Source organism: Periophthalmus magnuspinnatus, chromosome 15 (genome assembly GCF_009829125.3).
Source record: "Periophthalmus magnuspinnatus isolate fPerMag1 chromosome 15, fPerMag1.2.pri, whole genome shotgun sequence".
In the NCBI taxonomy this organism is placed as follows: domain Eukaryota; kingdom Metazoa; phylum Chordata; class Actinopteri; order Gobiiformes; family Gobiidae; genus Periophthalmus; species Periophthalmus magnuspinnatus.
The window spans coordinates 23,338,094-23,357,539 of record NC_047140.1 but is presented as its reverse complement, the minus strand read 5'-3'; the positions used below and the strand labels follow the sequence as shown (position 1 = coordinate 23,357,539).

At 37.7% G+C, this 19,446-nt stretch overlaps 1 protein-coding gene across 2 annotated transcripts in view; it reads right to left on the bottom strand.

Moving 5' to 3' along the window:
- Positions 1-19,446, bottom strand: part of macrod2 (mono-ADP ribosylhydrolase 2) — a 595,671-nt gene that overhangs the window by 229,076 nt on the left and 347,149 nt on the right. For both annotated transcript variants that reach the window (XM_033979597.2, XM_055227511.1), the window contains exon 6: positions 5,303-5,424. In XM_033979597.2, the coding sequence (XP_033835488.1) occupies positions 5,303-5,424 (122 nt within the window). The remainder of the gene's footprint in view (positions 1-5,302; positions 5,425-19,446) is intronic.

Sequence of the window (19,446 nt, the reverse complement as noted above, 5' to 3'; positions counted from 1 at the left end):
TATTAGACAGGATCTGGCACGCTCCAAGGAAAACAAAACTCACAGTCTTGTAAATATATGGGCTTTTGGACAAATAAATTAGGCCACGGATAAACAAGATGGAATGTGTTAGAAGCGTATTGTTATGTTTTTCAACGAAAGCCGCTGAGATCCTGGGATTAGACCCAAGGGCAAGCTGCTGTTGGTCAGACAGGATCATAACGTGCAGGGAATCGACTTTAAAGGTGTAGGTGAAACTTGGGTAAACTTTAAATAAAAGCTGGTGATAAAATACTTAAAATATGTTTATGTTAGAGTGTTTTAAACCGCTAAGATCTGTGAACAAATGTTACAGCCAAACCAGATCGCCAATCAGTCACGTGAGTAAGGATGTACATTTTTCAGGGCAATAAACACTACCAAAAAAAAAAAAAAGGCAAAAAGTTACATACTATGGGTTTAGTATGTAAGAAAGGCAAAAAAGGCATACACTCTTGATCTAAATGTTAAGACCAGTTGAAAAATTGCAAGAATTCACATTTTGCACTGTTGGATCTTAAGAAGGTTCAAGTAGCCTATTTCAGTTTAATGGTTGTTTGCTTACTCAATTATTATTTTTTTTTTTGGTCTCACTCCCATTTCTTCTTCTTGTATTTGAAGCACTACTTAGAACAGGGGTGTCCAAACCTTTCTCATTAAGGGCCACATATAAAAAAACAAAACAAAGCTGAGTGCCGATTGAGGGCCAAAGACTGGTCACCAATACAGTGAATACTTCAAATCAGTGTTATTATTACAAGTCAGACTGAACCACTAGACCTTTATTCATGCTTACATCCTCAATTGGACACATCAAATATTATATATGTGCTTGTTAAAGTAGATTTTCAGAAATGTACAGTAAAAAGTACTGTTTAAGGTAATATGGGCCAATTCCAGTGGAAGCTTGAGAGCCAAGAAAAATTGGTCTGAAGGCCTCATTTGGCCCCTGGGCCACAGTTTGGGCATGCCCGGCTTAGAACTGTCTTAAGATCCAACAGTGCAAAATGTGAATTCTTGCAATTTTTCAACTGGTCTTAAAATTTTGATCAGGAGTGTATGCCAAGTAGAACGTTGCAAACCCACATATATATATTTTTGAAATGGAAATGTATGCAGACTGAAATATCGGTTCTGAGCAGTGATATAGTCGACTCTTTTGAACAATTTCTTAACACAAACGTATGGAACCAGATCTCATTTGTGAAGAGAGACAAATCTTTTTCTTTCTACCTAAGAATCAGCACAGACGCAGAGCAGGGAACACGAGTGAGAGCTTTGTGCACAAAAAACATATTTTTGGGATCATAATAACAGTTATGATAGGCCTAGTTATTTCTCTTCAATTAGTCTGTTGTCAAATTGAGTTCTCACATTGATTTCTTTTAAAAAGCTCCAAAAGATTCGGAGTGCATAAAAGAGCCAAATGTCCCATCACTCGTTCTGACAAATATTTAGAGTGTGTTATGTTACGTTTCTGATGGAGATGCGTGTTCAACTTGTTTCCATGGCGATGTTATTGTTTTGCCTGGAATATTCCACCATATTTTAGTAATACAAACCCTTTAAATAAATGCAGCATATACGTAGATCCTTTTAATGCCATACTTGACTTAGTTTCATAATTCTAAACCATTATTAGGACGTGTATCTCTGTTTTTCTCTCGGACAACCTCCTGGAGACATTTGTCCTTCTCATAATGGTGGAATAAACCGATCACATTTGCTCCTTGTTTTTGTCACTTGCGCCCGACCACATCAAAAGCATGCAAATAGCCCGTTACAAACATCAGCAAATGACACACTATCAGAGTCCATAACACAACAACTGTTATTAGCGGACTTTAAGATTAGCCTAGCGCCACTGATTCTGTTACGACCCCAAAACACTTCTCACTGCAGACGCAACTTCACAATCTATTTAATTGCTACCCAGAGGTGTCTGAGGCTCTCACAATAAGTCATCAACAGTGTCGAGATATGCCACAATCATCTTTAATGAAACTGGCTCTCGTCTGTGTCTGCGCCATGTTGGGAAGCACTTGCATTGATTGGGCTCTGATGAGACTGGAGGGCAGCGGGATGGTGTTGAAAATGTGATTTGTGGCGATCTGGTGTGATGCTGATTTGTTTACCCTCTGTGGGCCTGTGAAATCCATATATCATGCCGACTGCAGACCACAACACACAGTTCAGAGCTGGCAATGTGGGTCATGAGAAAAAGAAGAGGAGCGGACACTGCCAGCTGCCAACTGTGGAGGCTTAACTATTGTTTTGGACGTGCTAGTTAAGCATGGTTAGGGCAATGAGCCATGTGTGGATCTAAAGGAGCGTAAGGCAGCGCTGGAGCGTAACAGAGTAAAAGTAGTAAAGTACGGTCCGTGAGTACAAATTGTAGGTATCTGTACTTTACTTTAAGCCCCCGACTGATTCAATTGTTTCTAGAGAACAAAATACAGCACAGATCTTTATGAAAATCACCATTTTTGAAGCCTTACAAGACCTCAAAATCAATGCAAAATTATTTTACTTTTTACTCTTTAAGTATATTTTAATTGAGTACTTTAATACTTTTACCTAAGTAGATTTTTACTTATTTTTTTGTATTTTTACTTAAGTTTTTTGTTTTTTGTTTTTTTGCTCTGGTATCTGTACTTATACTTAAGTAACAAAACTGAGTACTTCTCCAACCATTGGCATTATATGATATTTAATTTTGCACTGCACTTTATTCATGGTACGCATCTTATTAAGTACTGTGTAACTCATTGTGTGATAAAACATGTCATAACACACTAAACAATGTGATGTACCTGTTATTACAAGTGAAATAAATAGTCCTTTATGAAGTACGGACAATGAATTTAAAGTGCAACTATGTGAATGAAGTATATCAGTATACTTTTATAGAAAAAAGGGAAGTACTAAAGAAATGCTAAGGAAATGGTTATATGAAAATTCTTATAGATGGACTCTATATCACTTGGACAATTTCAGGTATGTTTTCTTTACTTAAGTCCATTTTACAGTGGATACTTTTTACTTTTACTTCACTACATTTGAGAGAAGGTACCTGTACTTTCTTCTCCACTACATTTTTGAACAGGAGTGAAAAGTAAAAGCATTTTTTTTATTACTGTTTGAGATCTGTTGAAAAGTTTTAGGACTTTATTTTTAACAAGTTCGCAGTTTGAACAAATACAAATATACAAACAAAAACAGAAAAAAAAGATTGATTTGCTTGTTTCTGCTGAACAAAACTCAGTATAAATCTTTATCAAAATCACTTGAAGCTTTTTTAGATCTCAAAATCGGCGTGAAATACTTACTTTTTACTCTTTAAGTTCATTTCTAAACGGGTACTTTAATACTTTTAAGTCGATTTTTTCATGTGGTACTTTTACTTGAGTATTATTTTGCTCTAGCTCTGCACTTTTACTTATCAAAACTGAGTACTTTTTCGATCACTGCCACTGGCCAAGACTTTAGAGACATACGTAACAATCTAAACCAAATTATACCATATTTTGACACCGCACTATTCATCCAGCATATTATTCCAAGTGCAATTGAAGCTGCTGGGATCCCATTTATTTTTGACAGATACCAAAAAACAAGTTGTCTATTGTCTATTATAAAACGAATTGCATGCAAGTTTTAACAGGTCAAACTTTTTAAATAGATCTGGAGTTGAAGTACTATTTTTTTTTTTTTTGTTCTTCTTGTTTTGCATCAGCTGGTGGCAATCCAAATGCTTAATATGCCAGGGCACAGATTGGGGCATTGTACTGGTGTAAGACAAGCTAAGATGAAAAAACTTTTTGATTACAGACCAACTGAAGAGTTGTACTTTCGTCTTAAATACAAAGCCTTGCTCTTAATTTATTCATGTCCCATACTGTTCCTGAAAACCCCTCATTTACCCAACATGAAGCAGTGCACTTCTGTTGTGTGGCTCAAATAAAGGGAAGATTAAGTCTTTTCAAAACTCTATGTGAAACAAAAGATCCTAAATCCTTTTGTGTTTGTACCTTTTCCAATTTTTCAGACACTTCTCCCCGAATGCTTACTTACTGTCACATGAAAACAAAAGCGCAAAATGTAGCTCTTAAGCAGCACGGAGGAGACGTTATTCTTCCCTTTAAGAGTAGTTACATGAATAAGAAGGGAAGATGGAAGGAAAACGTGACGATAGCAATGTGGTTATTTCATTTGAGTTGCCAGGCAAATCCAGACTGATATCTCAAGGATTTTTATACAGATTGATATAAAGTCTGGTCCCCACATCTTCTGTTGCATCTCAAGCCCAGTCAAAAGTGATCGTCCAATCTGATCTGTTTTGATAAATGTGAAATGAAGGAACTCATGATTTACAAATAAAATCAAGTTTATCTCAGCTCAGACTGACAGAGTTTAATGTTTCGCTCACTGATTTTACAGAAATCCGCCATGTTTTCACCCCCTTGACATATATATTTTTTCCTTTATGATTTCCAATACGGACAGACCATGCATGACCCCTGATTGGCTAATCCACCTGTCAAAACGGAGAGATTCACCCGGTGACCAGACTCTCATCTTCATAAAGTATTGAAGAAGTGAGTATTCTGGATCCCAAGTAAACATTTCAGATTCAAACCAAAAAATATGTTTCACTTCACTGCACTTCACTAGGAATTTGAGGTGTAAGGCCGAACATGTTTTACCGATGTCTTCCCTGGCGCTGAATCTGCCCCAGAACAGAAGGAACTTGGATGTCACTTCAAATGAATAAATATACACTTAAAATAAAATCAGAAATCATTATATTTTGTAACATAATGCACACTGTTGTTCAAAATACCCCAAACTGGTGATATTTGTACTCTTGTGTATTTTGATGTTCGTAATGGTCATGCTGTTCCTCCTCAAATTTAACACTAAAGGTATAATTTTTCTGGTCTGTCACCTACTTGTCTCCATGGAGATCATATTGCTTTGCCTGGAATGTTCCACAGGATGGCATTAAACTCCATCTATCTTGCATTTATGAAGTTATCTGTGCTTTTATAGCTCAGCACTACCTCTAAACTAACATGGATTCTTACTGTAAGCGGCGTCAACTTTAATGCCATACTGCGCAAAATCCCAGACAACGCAAAAATATCTCCACCAGGACACGCCTGTGACGAACCCTCAACCAGAAATCTTTCGCAAAGCACATTTAACAGTGTATTTTCTTTTGAATCCTTTATTACGTGGGAGACGCAGTCGTACAGTAGCAGGAGAAACTGTGTGTACTCACCACAGTGCTGAGTCCGTGCTCCTTCAGCAGCCTGAGGGAGTTCTGGTAGCAGGCGGTGAGGTCGCTGGTCTCACTGGGGCCCACATGACCTCTGGCCACCGGGCCTACAGTGTGGATCACATCTGAAAAGGGACAGCACAGAACAGCTCAGTCTGACACAGCCCACCTCTGCAAGGTTATACAGGGAGCACGCCGGGGCCAGGGGAACGACAAGTGTGCTACAATACAAAGCGTGAAGTCATTGCCAAGTAAAATTGTACTTCTCAGAGTAGTTTTTCAACACCATACTTCTCTCCTAGTTACTTGATATTTTAAATTGTAGCAGTACTCTTACTAAGTTAAAGTTTTGGTTACTCTTCTGATGAGTAAGTCGGCCATTTGCAAAAGGTTTATGTTGACAATATTAAAGGATTAGGTCAGTTTGTGTAGTACTTCTGCCGCTCCTTCAGGTATAGTTTCATCGTTTCTCTCAGTTTTGTGGTCTATCCTTTAAAAATACTAAATTATGTGCAGTATTTCATGTTTTGACTGTTTATATAGTATAGTATTGATTATAGTTAGCTACTGTATAATATGTCTATTGTGAAGCGCACCAGCACACTCTTTATTTTAAATGCGCTGTCTAAATAAAGCCGGCTTGGCAACGAGACGGCACGTTGTTCGATCCCCACAATGTATGCTCCCATTTCTACACTTCCTGCAAGGTTATACAGGCAGCACTATAGGGTGAGGGTAAGGACAAGTGTTTTAGCACGCTACTACATAGAGCACAAAGTCAGTGTCAAAGCAAAAGTATGATAAAGCCCGCATTCACAATGAGACAATGGGGAAAGCATGAGTATTCCACTGTCTGAAATGAATGCATTTATTCAGTAAATGAAACGGCAGCTTAGATAGAAAATCAATTACAAGATTCTTTTATGCCATCTACTCAAATATTCATATCTCTCGTCGTCCTGTCTTTGCCCACGCATAGTAATGTCTGCGCCTGTCACTCAGTGCGCTCCTGCCGGCCGGCGCAGGCTCGGGAATGCACGCTCTTAATTGAATTATAGCAGCGATGACAGCAAAATAAGAGAATGTGGGCAGTGACTTGACAGAAACATAATCGAGTGTATTCTGCCAGAATAACCTTGGCCTTTGCTCGTTGTCGGATGGCACAGGTCAGCATTATAATACAGGGGAGACATGTGCTACCTCCGGCATTCAGAGCCAACAACAGACCAAAAAAGTTTATCTGTTGAATTTTGAGATTCTGGTGTCACTAAGGTCCACTATTTAGTCTGTCGCTGACAAACTGCTGTTATTTGTGCAGGATAAAATGACGTAGGTTAGAGTTTGGAAGGTATTTCAAATATACAGAGAGATAACGAAGTTCCACGGCATGTATCGTTGAGTTTCTGACCTTAATGTTATAAAATTGGGGTTTAGTCAGTTTTTTGGAGGTTAATATGTATTTTGGTTTAGTCTTATTTAAAAGTATGAGTCAAAAAATGTAGAAAAAAACAGAAAAACATGTACTTATACTGTGAGAGGACCTGCATCTCCACAAACCTGACTTTGAATCGGCCTATAAACCTCATCTAGCTCTGGAGAATGTTCCTATTTGCAGTGAGTGATGCAGGTGACGTGCCACCTTCAAAAGCTACACAACGTTGCTTTAAATATAGTCCATCACATGATAAAGTTTGTCTTGCACGGTTAGTCAAAAAACAAAATGATACATGTGAATTTTGAGGCATAATGAACTTTAAAACAACAGCACAAACTGAAGTATTCTACATTTTAAAACACTTGTGTAGTCTGTTAATTAATGTGAATTTAAATAGGTTGTTTATTTCACATTTACAGATTTGAATACAAGTGACTGGTAGCTTTGAAACACAGTCTAGCTTTTCCAACTCTTCACATTAACTTTAAAACATACATAATAGGCCGTGTTCACTATTTTCAAGGCTGTGTTTGTGTAATTCAGATATTTGCTGTGTTGCTAAGTTTGTCTGTGTGCATTTATTTTTGCAAGAACTCCAGACATTATTGATACATGTTTTTCCTGTTAACTCAAAGCAAAGTGTTTCAAAGTAACTTTTCCATCCATTAGTCACTATTGGCAAACGCAGTTCACTCCTCATTAAATATAGATCAAGACTGTCTCATACATTTGCTATATTTAAGGCATCAAACTCCCATTTCTGCGCATTCCCACACTCAAAGGGATGGCTCCGGAAAAATATCACATCCGATTGTGACAAGACAGAAGAAAAATATATATATAGCTGTGTTTAAAATGTATTTTCGAGTCGCATTCAAACTTCAAGGGTCAGTCAATCAATGTGAGGTCAATCAATGTCTGTGGTCCCAGGCCTCAGTGTCTTGGGGCCCCACTGTGTATTAATTTATATTAGAGGAAGTTCCATATAAGCCTTCCTGCCCCGGGCCCCCAAATTTCTGTCCAAGAATCTGAATGGGAGAACTATATATAGATGTATAGTACAAGGGGAACACATATGGCTACAACACTGTACAATTACCTGTAGGATACAAGTCATTGTGTTGATATTATTCTATCCAATGTAATGTGTGTAATATGGTTATTAACTTCTTCTTTTATTTTTATTTTATTTATTTATGTTTTATTTATTTATATTGTATTTATTTTTATTTTATTTATTTATGTTTTATTTATTTATATTTTATTTTATTTTTTATTTTTTTATTTAATTATGTATTTTTTCTCTTTCCCTTTTACAATTTGGGTTTTCTCCTCAATGTTTTTCAGCCCCCTGTGTTATATTTTTTACTTTCTGCATGTCCCTGATTGGCTAATCCACCTGTCAATCACGTCCATTTGTAAATGGGGGAGATTCACCAGTAACCAGACTCACATCTACGTGAAGTATTGAAGAAGTATGTATTCTTGATCCCAGGGAAATGTCTTTTTGCTGTTAATATGAAAGAAATAAAATACAATTGAAAATGAAACAAAAAAAGTCTTCTCTCTTATGTTTTCTTACACGTAGCCGCAGCGTTTAGTTTAATACGAAACACTTAGCCACGCTATTGAGCAGAATAAATGTAAGCCATGATATTCAGCATAAATGATTCATGGGTTATATTTAGATGTCTCTTAATAGGTCAGTATGAGAACACAGGGGGAGTCCAGTTGTGTAGGAAGAGGAAGGACTAAGAGACGAGGAGAGGCTGGACTGTATCAAGTACGTCTCTGGCAATGTCTCTTACTTGAATCGTAGCTGAGAATCGTAGCGCTCAATGTGGTTATAATGGGACACGTGGTTCCGTTGTTTTTACTGCATAATTCATGAACACTTCTTTCGCTACAAGAGCGGCAACATGCCAATTAGGAAAGTGGGCAAGCGCCAAACCCAGACTGCTGTATACTGGTGAATTCATGAAAGTTTAAACAGGCCTTATCTCACTAGTACCCGCGTTTCTACACACGAGATTCTTCAACACTTTCACATCAAATAAATATTTATACAGCTGTGGCTCTGTAAAGGTGAAAGACGTATTTTACTGTGGAACTGAGGAGGGATAATTTACAACAAGAACGGTTAGCAGCCGCAGCGATTCGACGCACTAAGAAACACTCCTCTGTGGAATCAACAAAAGTTAAACACAAATCACCTTCTACCCTTGGTCTAGTGCAACTGGGAGTGTGTATTTGTGTAAATTATAAATAAAATCAGACCCAAAAAAACGCAATTATGCTGAATGTGTCAGTGTTATAATGTGTTATTTTCCACATTATATTAATCGTGTAAGGTTAAGGTCGACTTTATAGAGCTGACAGCTGCACACTACACCTTACAACTTGTCATGAGTAGGACTGTCATGATAATTAATGTATAAACATATATGAAAGCTGGAACAATATATTTTCTGCTAGTCAAGCCTGCCTATAGCTCTGGAAGAAACGCAATAAAAGAGAAATTGCCATAGTTTTAGCTTAAGAAATGAAACAAAATGATGGTAAATACAATAACAACATTTAACGGTGCATTGTGGAACTTTTTTGTGGAGAGTAAGCCAGTCTTTTCTGTGGCAGTGCCCAGACTATGGAGCAGCCTCTCTGTGCCTGTCAGATCTTCTCAGTTTTTAACGCCTTTTAAGATTAGACTGAAAACCCAACTCTTCTCCCTGGTATTTAATAAAAGCTAGACAGGACATGTTGGTGTTTTATTCTTCTTTTCCTTTGTATCGTGTTATCTGTATTTGTTTTTTGTCTCCATGGAGATGTTATTGCTTTGCCTGAGATGTTCCACAGTATAAAATGACATGTTTCTATCTCCATCAAGAAAAAAAAGCTGAGTTACAGGTCCCATCTGTGGAAAGGCAAGCCCGCTCACACGAAGACTGAATGTTTTATTATGTGTTTTAGCAATAAAAACACTTATAAATGAATAATATCATACCATACTGTTGAAGATCCAAAGCAAAGCAATAACATCTCCATGGAGACAAGCAGAAAAGTTCTCAACCTGAAAAGTTACACGTTGTGCCTTTAATGGATGGGTTCTGCATACTAATGGTGATTGTGTTGGTTGCATTAGAAAACAATTCTCGGCTGTTTGAGTTTTAATTTATGAATCAGACTGGAGAAGTGCACTCCACATTCCAGGCAGCCTTTTGTCCTGATTGCTCTTGATGAGTAAACATTTAAGTGCATCCTCTTTTAAATCTGCTCAATTATCCTCCACAGCCACACACTCTGAGTCTGTAACATTTTACTCTCTCCATGCCCATACGCTCATCAACGCGGAAATGCCAATGGTTATCTTTATATGAAAATGACAAACAGAACGAATGCATAATGTTTTTGGGTTATGAGTTTGGTTAAGTGAATAAGTTTAAGGGAAGAGCATGAAACACTGCACCATATGGTTTATAAGGAAACTATGCCAGGGATTTCTTTATAAGTACTTTAATATGACGCTTGAGGACTCTGATCTATTTAGAAGTGGCTCGTTTGTGATGTTTGATTGTATTTACTCTGGTATAAACACGATCATATATTTGTTTGCCAGAAACTGTCTACCTCTGGCCTTTAATATTTGGATTAGTTATTGCAAATTCCATCATGTTCAACCTTTTAACCCCAATGGAGCCAGAGTCGTCAATACTCAGATCTAAATACTGCCCAACTGTGTGTGCAATGGAATCATGATAAATAATTGAAACAAAAAAAACAAAAAAAAACCCAACAACATTCACTTTGACTGAGTTTTTGTGGAGTAATCAAATCGGTTTAAATGATCAATCATAAAGGAATAACACGGTGTTAAGCCAGTCCCAAGCCTAAATAAACCCATATGTTTGCATTAGGATTGGTGTGTGGTGTAGGTACAATTATATAACAATCAATTCACATTTACACTGATGGTTTGCAGTTTTTAAAGTAAGAAAGGATTTAATCTAATCTTGGGTTTGTACTACATATTTCAAGAACAAAAAGTATCGTTAGGGTCCAAGCATACACTGTATATATAAATGGACATAGGTATCCTGCTAGTTGCCGTGTTCCAAATAGGAAGTGAGCATGAACGCACATCTGGCTCCATCGACATCCACTCTGCTTCCAATTCAGATTACATTGGAAAACTGTGGCCCCTCTCTCTGTAACTGCTGCTGTCAGGGTCGTCATTTTGGTTTTAAAATGTGCGTATTAACCCGCTCTACATGATCCTGGTGCTTTTATTTCTCTATTTGTCTGTAAATCAAGATATGAACATTAATAACAGACAAATCAGGCGCCTTCTTTCCCCGAGCTTGCTCCCGCTAGCGTTAGCAACAGGTTTAATTGGAAGCGTTACTAAGCTCCCGCTCCATGCTAAACCAGCGGTGTGGGTGTCAACAGCCTCGCTCTGGATTGGCTCTTTGGTTGCTATGATACTCGCGGTCGGAATTCCAAATACAGAACTCGGCTCCAAATTGGTCCCTATAATTGCTTTGATTACCTTTGTTTGACCGCTGAACTCTATGGGAAGGGTATCTGAAGTAATCTTGCCAATACAACAATCGCACCACGTAGGCGTACACTAAGACCAAGAACACTGTAACTGTTAAATATTAGCATTCAATAAAGGACATCTAGAGTTCTATTGCACAACACCACATCTGGTGTGATTATTTCAAATGACAAACCAGTGATGACAACTTTGCAGTAATTAGTATGTGGCGACTTGACAGTGTAGTCGCTGTGTTGTGTATTTAAACAGTCATTTGTCCTAATGCGGTCACACCATAAATCCGCCTATAACCTCCTGATGTGATTTAGAATATTAATAATCTTGTCTCGACTCCCCATGAATACCGCCGCGATGTCGGTATTGTCTTGATGTTGTCTAATCAAGCCAGATATAAACGACAATACAAAGCCCTGTAAACACAAGAAAAGATTGAATGACTTTCAAATGATTATGATTTAATTCATATAACGTGTTTGTCAATTAATAGCTGAGCAGTGCGTTGTAATCATGTCTGCTTTGCTGCTCTGCTATGCTTGAGTTGCTTTTAATTAGTTGTGAAAATTATTAAGTAAGTGTTAATGGAATTAGATTACAAAAGTCGTCACATAAACAAATATCTCCTTCACAATCGAAACTTACTATAATGTATAAATAAGTTACATTACTGACCCCCTGTGGCTCAAAATGGCATCGAATTGTTTAGAATGATCCACGATGAACATAGATAACATACAGTCAAATAATAATGGGGGTTTGGAGTTCTCTGGGGTGGCAGTTATGCTTCTGAGAAATAAAAAGCTTGTCTCATCACTTCAAATACATCCAATTAACCAAATATTCACAAATCATCCAATGCCAACACAGAACAATATACATTTGTTGCACAACATTGATGTACTGCAACGTATTAGCATAGTCCTGTAATAAGGGCCCTACTGTGAGCTATCATTTATTATGTAGCATCATAAATACTGCAGAAGGCACTCATGCATTCATAAAAATAACACGAGCTAACCAACCGAAAATGAGTAGAGACTTCATCTGACCAACCGCATATATTTGATTTTGGTAAATGGTAAATTTATCACATTTTTATACAGCCCTTTTCCATCTTCAAGGCACTCGAAGCACTTTGCATCAAGAAACCATTCGTTCACACACATTCATCACCACTCTGCGCAGACACTGGGGGAGACGTGGGTTAAGTGTCTTGCCCAAGGACACAACGGCAACATTCATCTGTGGGAGCTGGAATCACACCGCTAACCTGTAGGTCTAGCAGTGAGCTCTTTAGCGTTTCTGTCAAACACATTATATTAAAATCTGTGCATATGACTGAAAGCATCTCAGTAAAATCATCAATAAAACTCAGACAGTGCTGGGGAGGTTTGTATATAACTAAGAGTACGGTGGGTGACTGTTTCAGCTCCATTTTAAAGGAAACTGAATACTGAAAAGATGAAAACACCCCAAATGACAACCTGTTGGTGACCAAATTATCTTTAAAAATGCATACACACCTCCACCCTTTTTGTTTACTGTTGTTTCACATTCAAATTTGAAGTTGGGTGGAGTTAATTGCACTAGAATTACATTACCTGTGTTTTTGTCGAGCCACGTTTCGGATAGAAAAATATGTTTAGACAGATGAATATTGAGACGTCCCTTCTATGTATATAAATGTATAAATATGTGTATAGATTTGTATGTGTATATATATGTGTATGTTTATATGTATATGTATGTGTATGTGCAGGTATTCTATTTTTCTTTTCTTATATATATTTTTATATCTATACTTATTATTACTTACTGTTTGTTCTATTTTTCAAAAACATAATAAAAAGAGTAAAAAAATTAATAAAAAAATGCTGTTTAGAGCGGGGTTCGAACCACCAACCTTCGGATCAGTGGGCAAACACTAACAACTGAGCTACTGTTGTGTATTACAGATATACCAAGTAAACATTCTGGTGGAGGATCATCTGCTTGTCTTCATACCTGTTATTGCTTTGCTTAGAATGTTCCACAGTATGGCATTAAACATGTCTATTTTGGAGAAAAGCAGCTAACTCGACTAAGCCAAATGACAGGTCAGCTCCATGGAGAGATGACCCCGCTCACAGAAAGTATCTATGTTTTTCAAAGTAGTTTCAGAGACAAAAACACTAGCAATAAAATAAATTGAACAAATGCTAAATAGATCTGTTTAATGCCATACTCTGGAACATCCTCCATGCACCTTTAAGATTTCAAAGGAATGAACAGACATGAAGTAACCCCAATAAGAGTCCACACTATAAGATTACTGGTGAAAAGCACATTCAAATATTCCCGAGCGCATGGTAGGATACAAAACAGCAACGGGACGCACACTTCAAACATGCCACTTTCTTAGCTGCTAAAAAAATCTTTTGAAATCTCTCAACTTCATTTAGAGAAGAGTGCTGTGCTATTTCAGTGAGGGACTAGCACTTCACAGCCTAATCAATCTTTCATTTTCACTTTAGCCGTGTCGACTTTTAAGACCACCTCAGTCCCACATAATCATTCAAAGCAGCACGAAACACTCTGACGCCTTTATTGTAGCGAGGCAGATTCTGAACATACCGAAGGAGGAGCAGCTCGCAGTGACGGTATGCAGATATGACGCTATTTGGATGCTAAACCATTCACTAAAGACAATAATCGAAGAGATTTTGCACTGCTCATTCTAATTACCCTCTCTCGCCCAAACCAACAAAGCACATAACGGCTTACAACCCATTAAGAATTTGCAGCTAAAATTTAATTTAAATGTAGTTACCAGTTTTATGGGTGAGACCTGATATTGTAGTGGGCTTTGACTGTGGACCAGCCTTGTCAGAGCAGGGCCAATAAATTTAACTGGCCCCGTAAAATGCAAAGGAAATCTCGTGCATCATCACTTCACTTTTAATTGCAGCACAGGCCGATATAGAACTGCACACCGCACTGCTGCACATATTATAACGCTGTGTGCGATTCTACCTACACTCTGGGCCTATCACTGTTTACATTTATCTGTTTGGATTTACTGTTTATGTATTTATTCTGAATGCACCAAATGAAAGTAAGAAAATGGAGGATGAGATGGGAAAGATAAGCAAAAATAGACAGTTTCCACACTGCTTTACAAAGACATACTGTCCTTAAAAATCCTATATTATGCCAACTTGACTCCTGTGAGCATTTAGTCATGTTATAATGTTATTACCTCATCAAAAACGTACCTAGAGTTGCGTTTTGCTTCATTCACACATGTTTGAGTAACTATTATTAATCTGTCTACATCTCCAAGTGTGTCATGAAGTGGTAGTTTTCATGTTAACAGCTGCCTTTTTTACCTTTAGTTCTGTCGAGATTGGCAATTCCAGGGCTGAAATGATCCAAATGATTCTAGTGAAGGTGTGTGGAGTTTAAAAACACAGTGGAGGACTTCCTGTATTACTACATGTTGAGTGTTTTCAGCCTCAGTATGTAAGTGTGTTAAACATGTGTGAATGAAACAAAACACAACTCCACGTATGTTTTTTTTTTTTTTTTTTTTTTAACAGAGGAAACAACATTATAGCATAGATCAGAAAACTAGCCCTTTAAACATATCTTGTCTCCACTATTTTCAGTGAACATGATTGACAGGCAGTTTAACCAATGAGAGAGATGCATGGTACTTCATGCCAAAACAAACATGGCTGCTTATAAGGGGAAAAAAGGGAAAAAAAGACATAGAAACAGCAGATTTTTGCAGAATCATTGAGCAAAACACTTCATTCTGTAAGTTTGAAGTAAAAAAAAAAGTTTTATAAAGCTGCTAGGATTGGATTGTCATAAAACTGGATGGTTCTCTGGTCTAGTCCCACATCGACCTGCATTCATTGGTTCGATTTCCTCACATCCTCCTTGTTTTGCTGCTTGCTGTTTTTGTTTGTCCCTTCCTTCCCCCAAAAACCTCCAAAAAACTGGCTGATCTACACTATTTCACTGTTCAACCTTTAATGACAAATAAATCAGTATAACCTATGCGTTTCCTGAGGCCGGTAGCAGCACTTTTCAAATCTTTGTTGTTGATTTACAAAGTCCTTACAGTGATGCATCAGAACAGCCGCGGGAAAGGAGATCGATAACGTAACACAACTTGTCATTCTGCCATTAACATTGGATTTTTGTTTGCGCTCCTGCCAAAGCATATAGAAAACTGGAAAGCAAAACAAACGCACAAAGCCTTATAACAAATCTCCGCGGTCAGTCCATTTAAAACACATCCCGATTGCTCACTATTACTGCAAAGCTTGTACTGTGTGCCAGTTCTGTAGCTTAAACTGTGTATGACAGGTTAGACAGCTCATTTCAGAAAAAAAACTGTTAGCATAATTATACTTAAGCTTTGGCTAATGAGTGTGCATACTTTGTTCTACTTTTGACATTTTAGAAAAGTTTAGAATTTTACTTCCTGTGAGCATGGGCAGCAGACGACATATGTGGAGGCAAGTCTGTAACTGTTACCTAGCAACCATAATGTTAACAAGGGCCAAATTTAAATTTATACAATAGTTATGATTATACTAATTAAAATAAGACTCGCGTTTAATTAAATGAAGGTTTAAACTGCCAGAAAAACGCCTTTCCTGCACTGCATTTGACAGATTTTTTGTGTTGAAAATAATGTACGTTTTGACTAACTGATACTTGACTGGTGTAAAACTATGATGCATATTGCCCAAAGGTAAATGGTAAATGTTCACATCTTTATGCAGTAGTTTTCCAGTGTTAAAAGGTAACAAAGTACAAGTAGTAAAGTGCTGTACTTAACTAGAATTTTTAGGTATCTGTACGTTACTTAATTACATTTTACAGTGGATACTTTTTACTTTTATTTCATTAAATTTGAGAGCAGGTATCTGTACTTTCTACTCCACTGCATTTTTTTAACTGGACTGACAAGTAAAAAGTACTTTTCTTATGATTTGAGGAGTTATTTTTACCATGTTACATCCCGATTTAAGTTTTCAAGTTCGTGCTTCGGCTCTGAACAAACAAAAATACACGCAGAGAAATTGAAAAATAGATTCATCTTGCAACGGCTGACAAAAATATGCATCATTTTTAATCAGTATCACTACATTTAACACTTTAAAAACGTTTAACTTTTACTTTAAGAGTAAAAATGAAGGGTATTGCACACAGATATTGACAGTGTTGTTAATTTGTTAAATGGGTACTTAAATACTTTTACTTAAGTAGATTTTGTCATGTGATACTTTTACTTGAGTAACTTTAAACCTCTGTATGTGTACTTTTACTTTACAAAACTGAGTACTTCGTCCACCACTGCGTTTTTCCACATTCAAGTCACTCAGAGCGCTTTACATCACACATTCATACATCAGTGTACACAGACACTGGGGGTGACGTGGGTTAAGTGTCTTGCCCAAGGACACAACGACAGTATTCAGGCACTATTCCACCAAACCAAGTAATAATTACATAAACATGAAAACCCGCTGTCAGCTAGTCCAAATAAAAGGTCAAACTCTCCCTCTAATTAATGACAAAGCTCGAAATGCTAACACGACAGCGTATAAGTGTCAGGCAGCGCGCAGCAGAGAGGGCACATCTATCTCACGTCATTCACAGACCTGTCTCAGTGACGCGTTCAATGGCCCGTGGAAAAAAGGGGGGGAAAAAATCAAAGAGATGACATCTTGCTTCAAAGAGCTTGCTAGCATTTCTATTCCTTCATCTGGAGGTGCAACTCACTGTCAGGGCGTGAGGGCAGAAAACCTTTTGGCAGGTCAGGAGCCACCTGGGCTGCACAAAGGAGCGAGGCGCCACTGTTGAATATTTATAAAGCCACGCTGAAATAAAGTGGCATCCAAAGTGCGCAAGAAATACCTTTTTATAGAAGATTTGTGCGAAGGTTAATGAAATAAAAGCATAAAAAATACTTAAAATGTCAACATGAGTTTTGTTGCCTCGTAAAATGAAACAGCAAATCAGGGAGTATGTAAATTTGTTAGTATAAAGTAGAACGAGGATTTCTAAGTTGTAAATTGGGTGTTAAAATAGGTCAAGGGAAGCATGGTGGTAGTTTTTTACAAGCTGTTCTGAAGGCAGTTAACTGTCCTTCACTTTGGAATAAAAAAAAAAACATTTAAAAAAGACAAAAACAAGTATTTTCCATTTTATCATTGTCAAACCTGATATTGAGCTGTAATTATTTTGAAACAGGTCCACTGAGCTGAGATCTAAAGTCTTAATTGTACATTTTAAAGCACTACAAGTAAACAGCAGGAGATGGACATAGGGGGTATGTGAAAATGGGTATTTTCTGAGTACTCAAGCCTTGCAAAACAATACGGTTGAAGTATGCATGAATAAGTTAATCAATTAATCAATCAATTATAACATGGATAAAAAGTCTTAAAAGCTTTTGTAAATATTATTATTATTATTATTATTATTATTATTATTATTATTATTACCATTATTACCATTATTATTTATTTATTGATTGATTTTTGTAGGGTTTTTTTTATTATTATAATACAAAAAAATAAAAACACAGAAGCTGGAGGAGGAGTGGCAGATGCATAACGTAATGACACACGTATAGCAATATCGGTGGTGCAGCATTTTAACATATGAAGCTGTTGAGCCTGGACATCACGACACAGCCTATTAGCATCCCTGGACTAGCGTATGGTCCGCTCTCCAAACACGTCCCGTCCAAACGCTCCGTCCAGGAGAAGTGACCGATGCTCTGCCGGTGAGTTTTGGGCCTGCTGATTGCTCGACCGGCTCCTCACAGCATGCACACAGCTGTTCCCACGATGGTCACCCCGAATCACTAAATGAAGTGTGTACACCCACTCAGACGGAGAACCAGCGTCGCCATGGAGACGGAGAGTACCGAGCGGTCCCAGTAGAAGAGGTGCCCGTGTGATATGAGAGAGAAAAGAGGAAAGAGGAAAGAGAAGAGAGCGGCGAGGGGAGAGGGGGCTTTCTTTAGACCTGATCCAGCTGTTATATGAATATTTCTCCTTCTTTAAAAATGGATTAGGGCTGTCTCAGTGATTATGCATACGGCGCGGCTTTCAAAGAGCTTTTCCTATTGTGAGTGTCATTGAGAGTCTGTCACACTTAAACAGGCTATGGGGAGAAGGAGGATGATGACAGACCATACTATATACATGCAATATCACAGTGCCCAGGAATTATTAATACCAGGCCAGGAATAGCTGCATTTCCACTTGGATCATTTCAATTTCTTTCACTTTTTCGTTTCTATAGGTCATTACCTTGACGCAAGAAGTTTGATGTTGATGTTGGATATTCGATATTTACACTTCCAAGTCAGATGCCCACACAGATCTCTATATTCGCTACATGTACGTCCGCCGGATTACACATAAGCGTACACTTTTTTAATACTAATTTATAAATATATTCTGAGATGGTTTGTCTGATGCAATGTCACACAAAAATATATTCATCAAATAAACCTCCCAGATTTGCAATTTCATGAATAAAATACAAGTCAACAAATCAGGAAAAGGCAAATTGTTTAAGACTGCTGCAGCTGGACACTCATAGATGTGGGACAGGGTAAACTTGGCTATTATATTTTGCACTTCAAAGGTTTAGATTGTTTTGTTTTTACTGTTGTATGTGGCACAGAAAAGCTATTCACTTGTTAGCATAGCGGCTATTGGACTTAAAGCTTTATTTAAACACTTAAGTACAGAATGTGGCTTCATATCTTTCTTATCCAGTTTGTAGTAAAACAAGTTTGTGGATGGCTTTAAACAAAATTTAAATAACACAATTTGTGGAAAATGACCGTAAACGGGCTCTATATATATGGACCCCAAAATATCGGCAGGCCTTATCGGTCATCGGTTGCTCTGAATTTGTCAAGATCCCGGTCTGCCCTGTGTTTTTGTGCCGTTATTTCCCGCTCCCTTTTGTGTCTGAAACTGGAGCTGGGCGGAGATTCAGGTACCTCCCACTACACACCCCACCCGCAGCCCATGAACAATCAAGCTGCACCTGGGGAGCGCAAAGGGGACGAGGATCGGACACTCGTTGCCAGATCGTCCGTGTATCCCCCGTGGTACAGTTCTGCTTGGCTCAGTC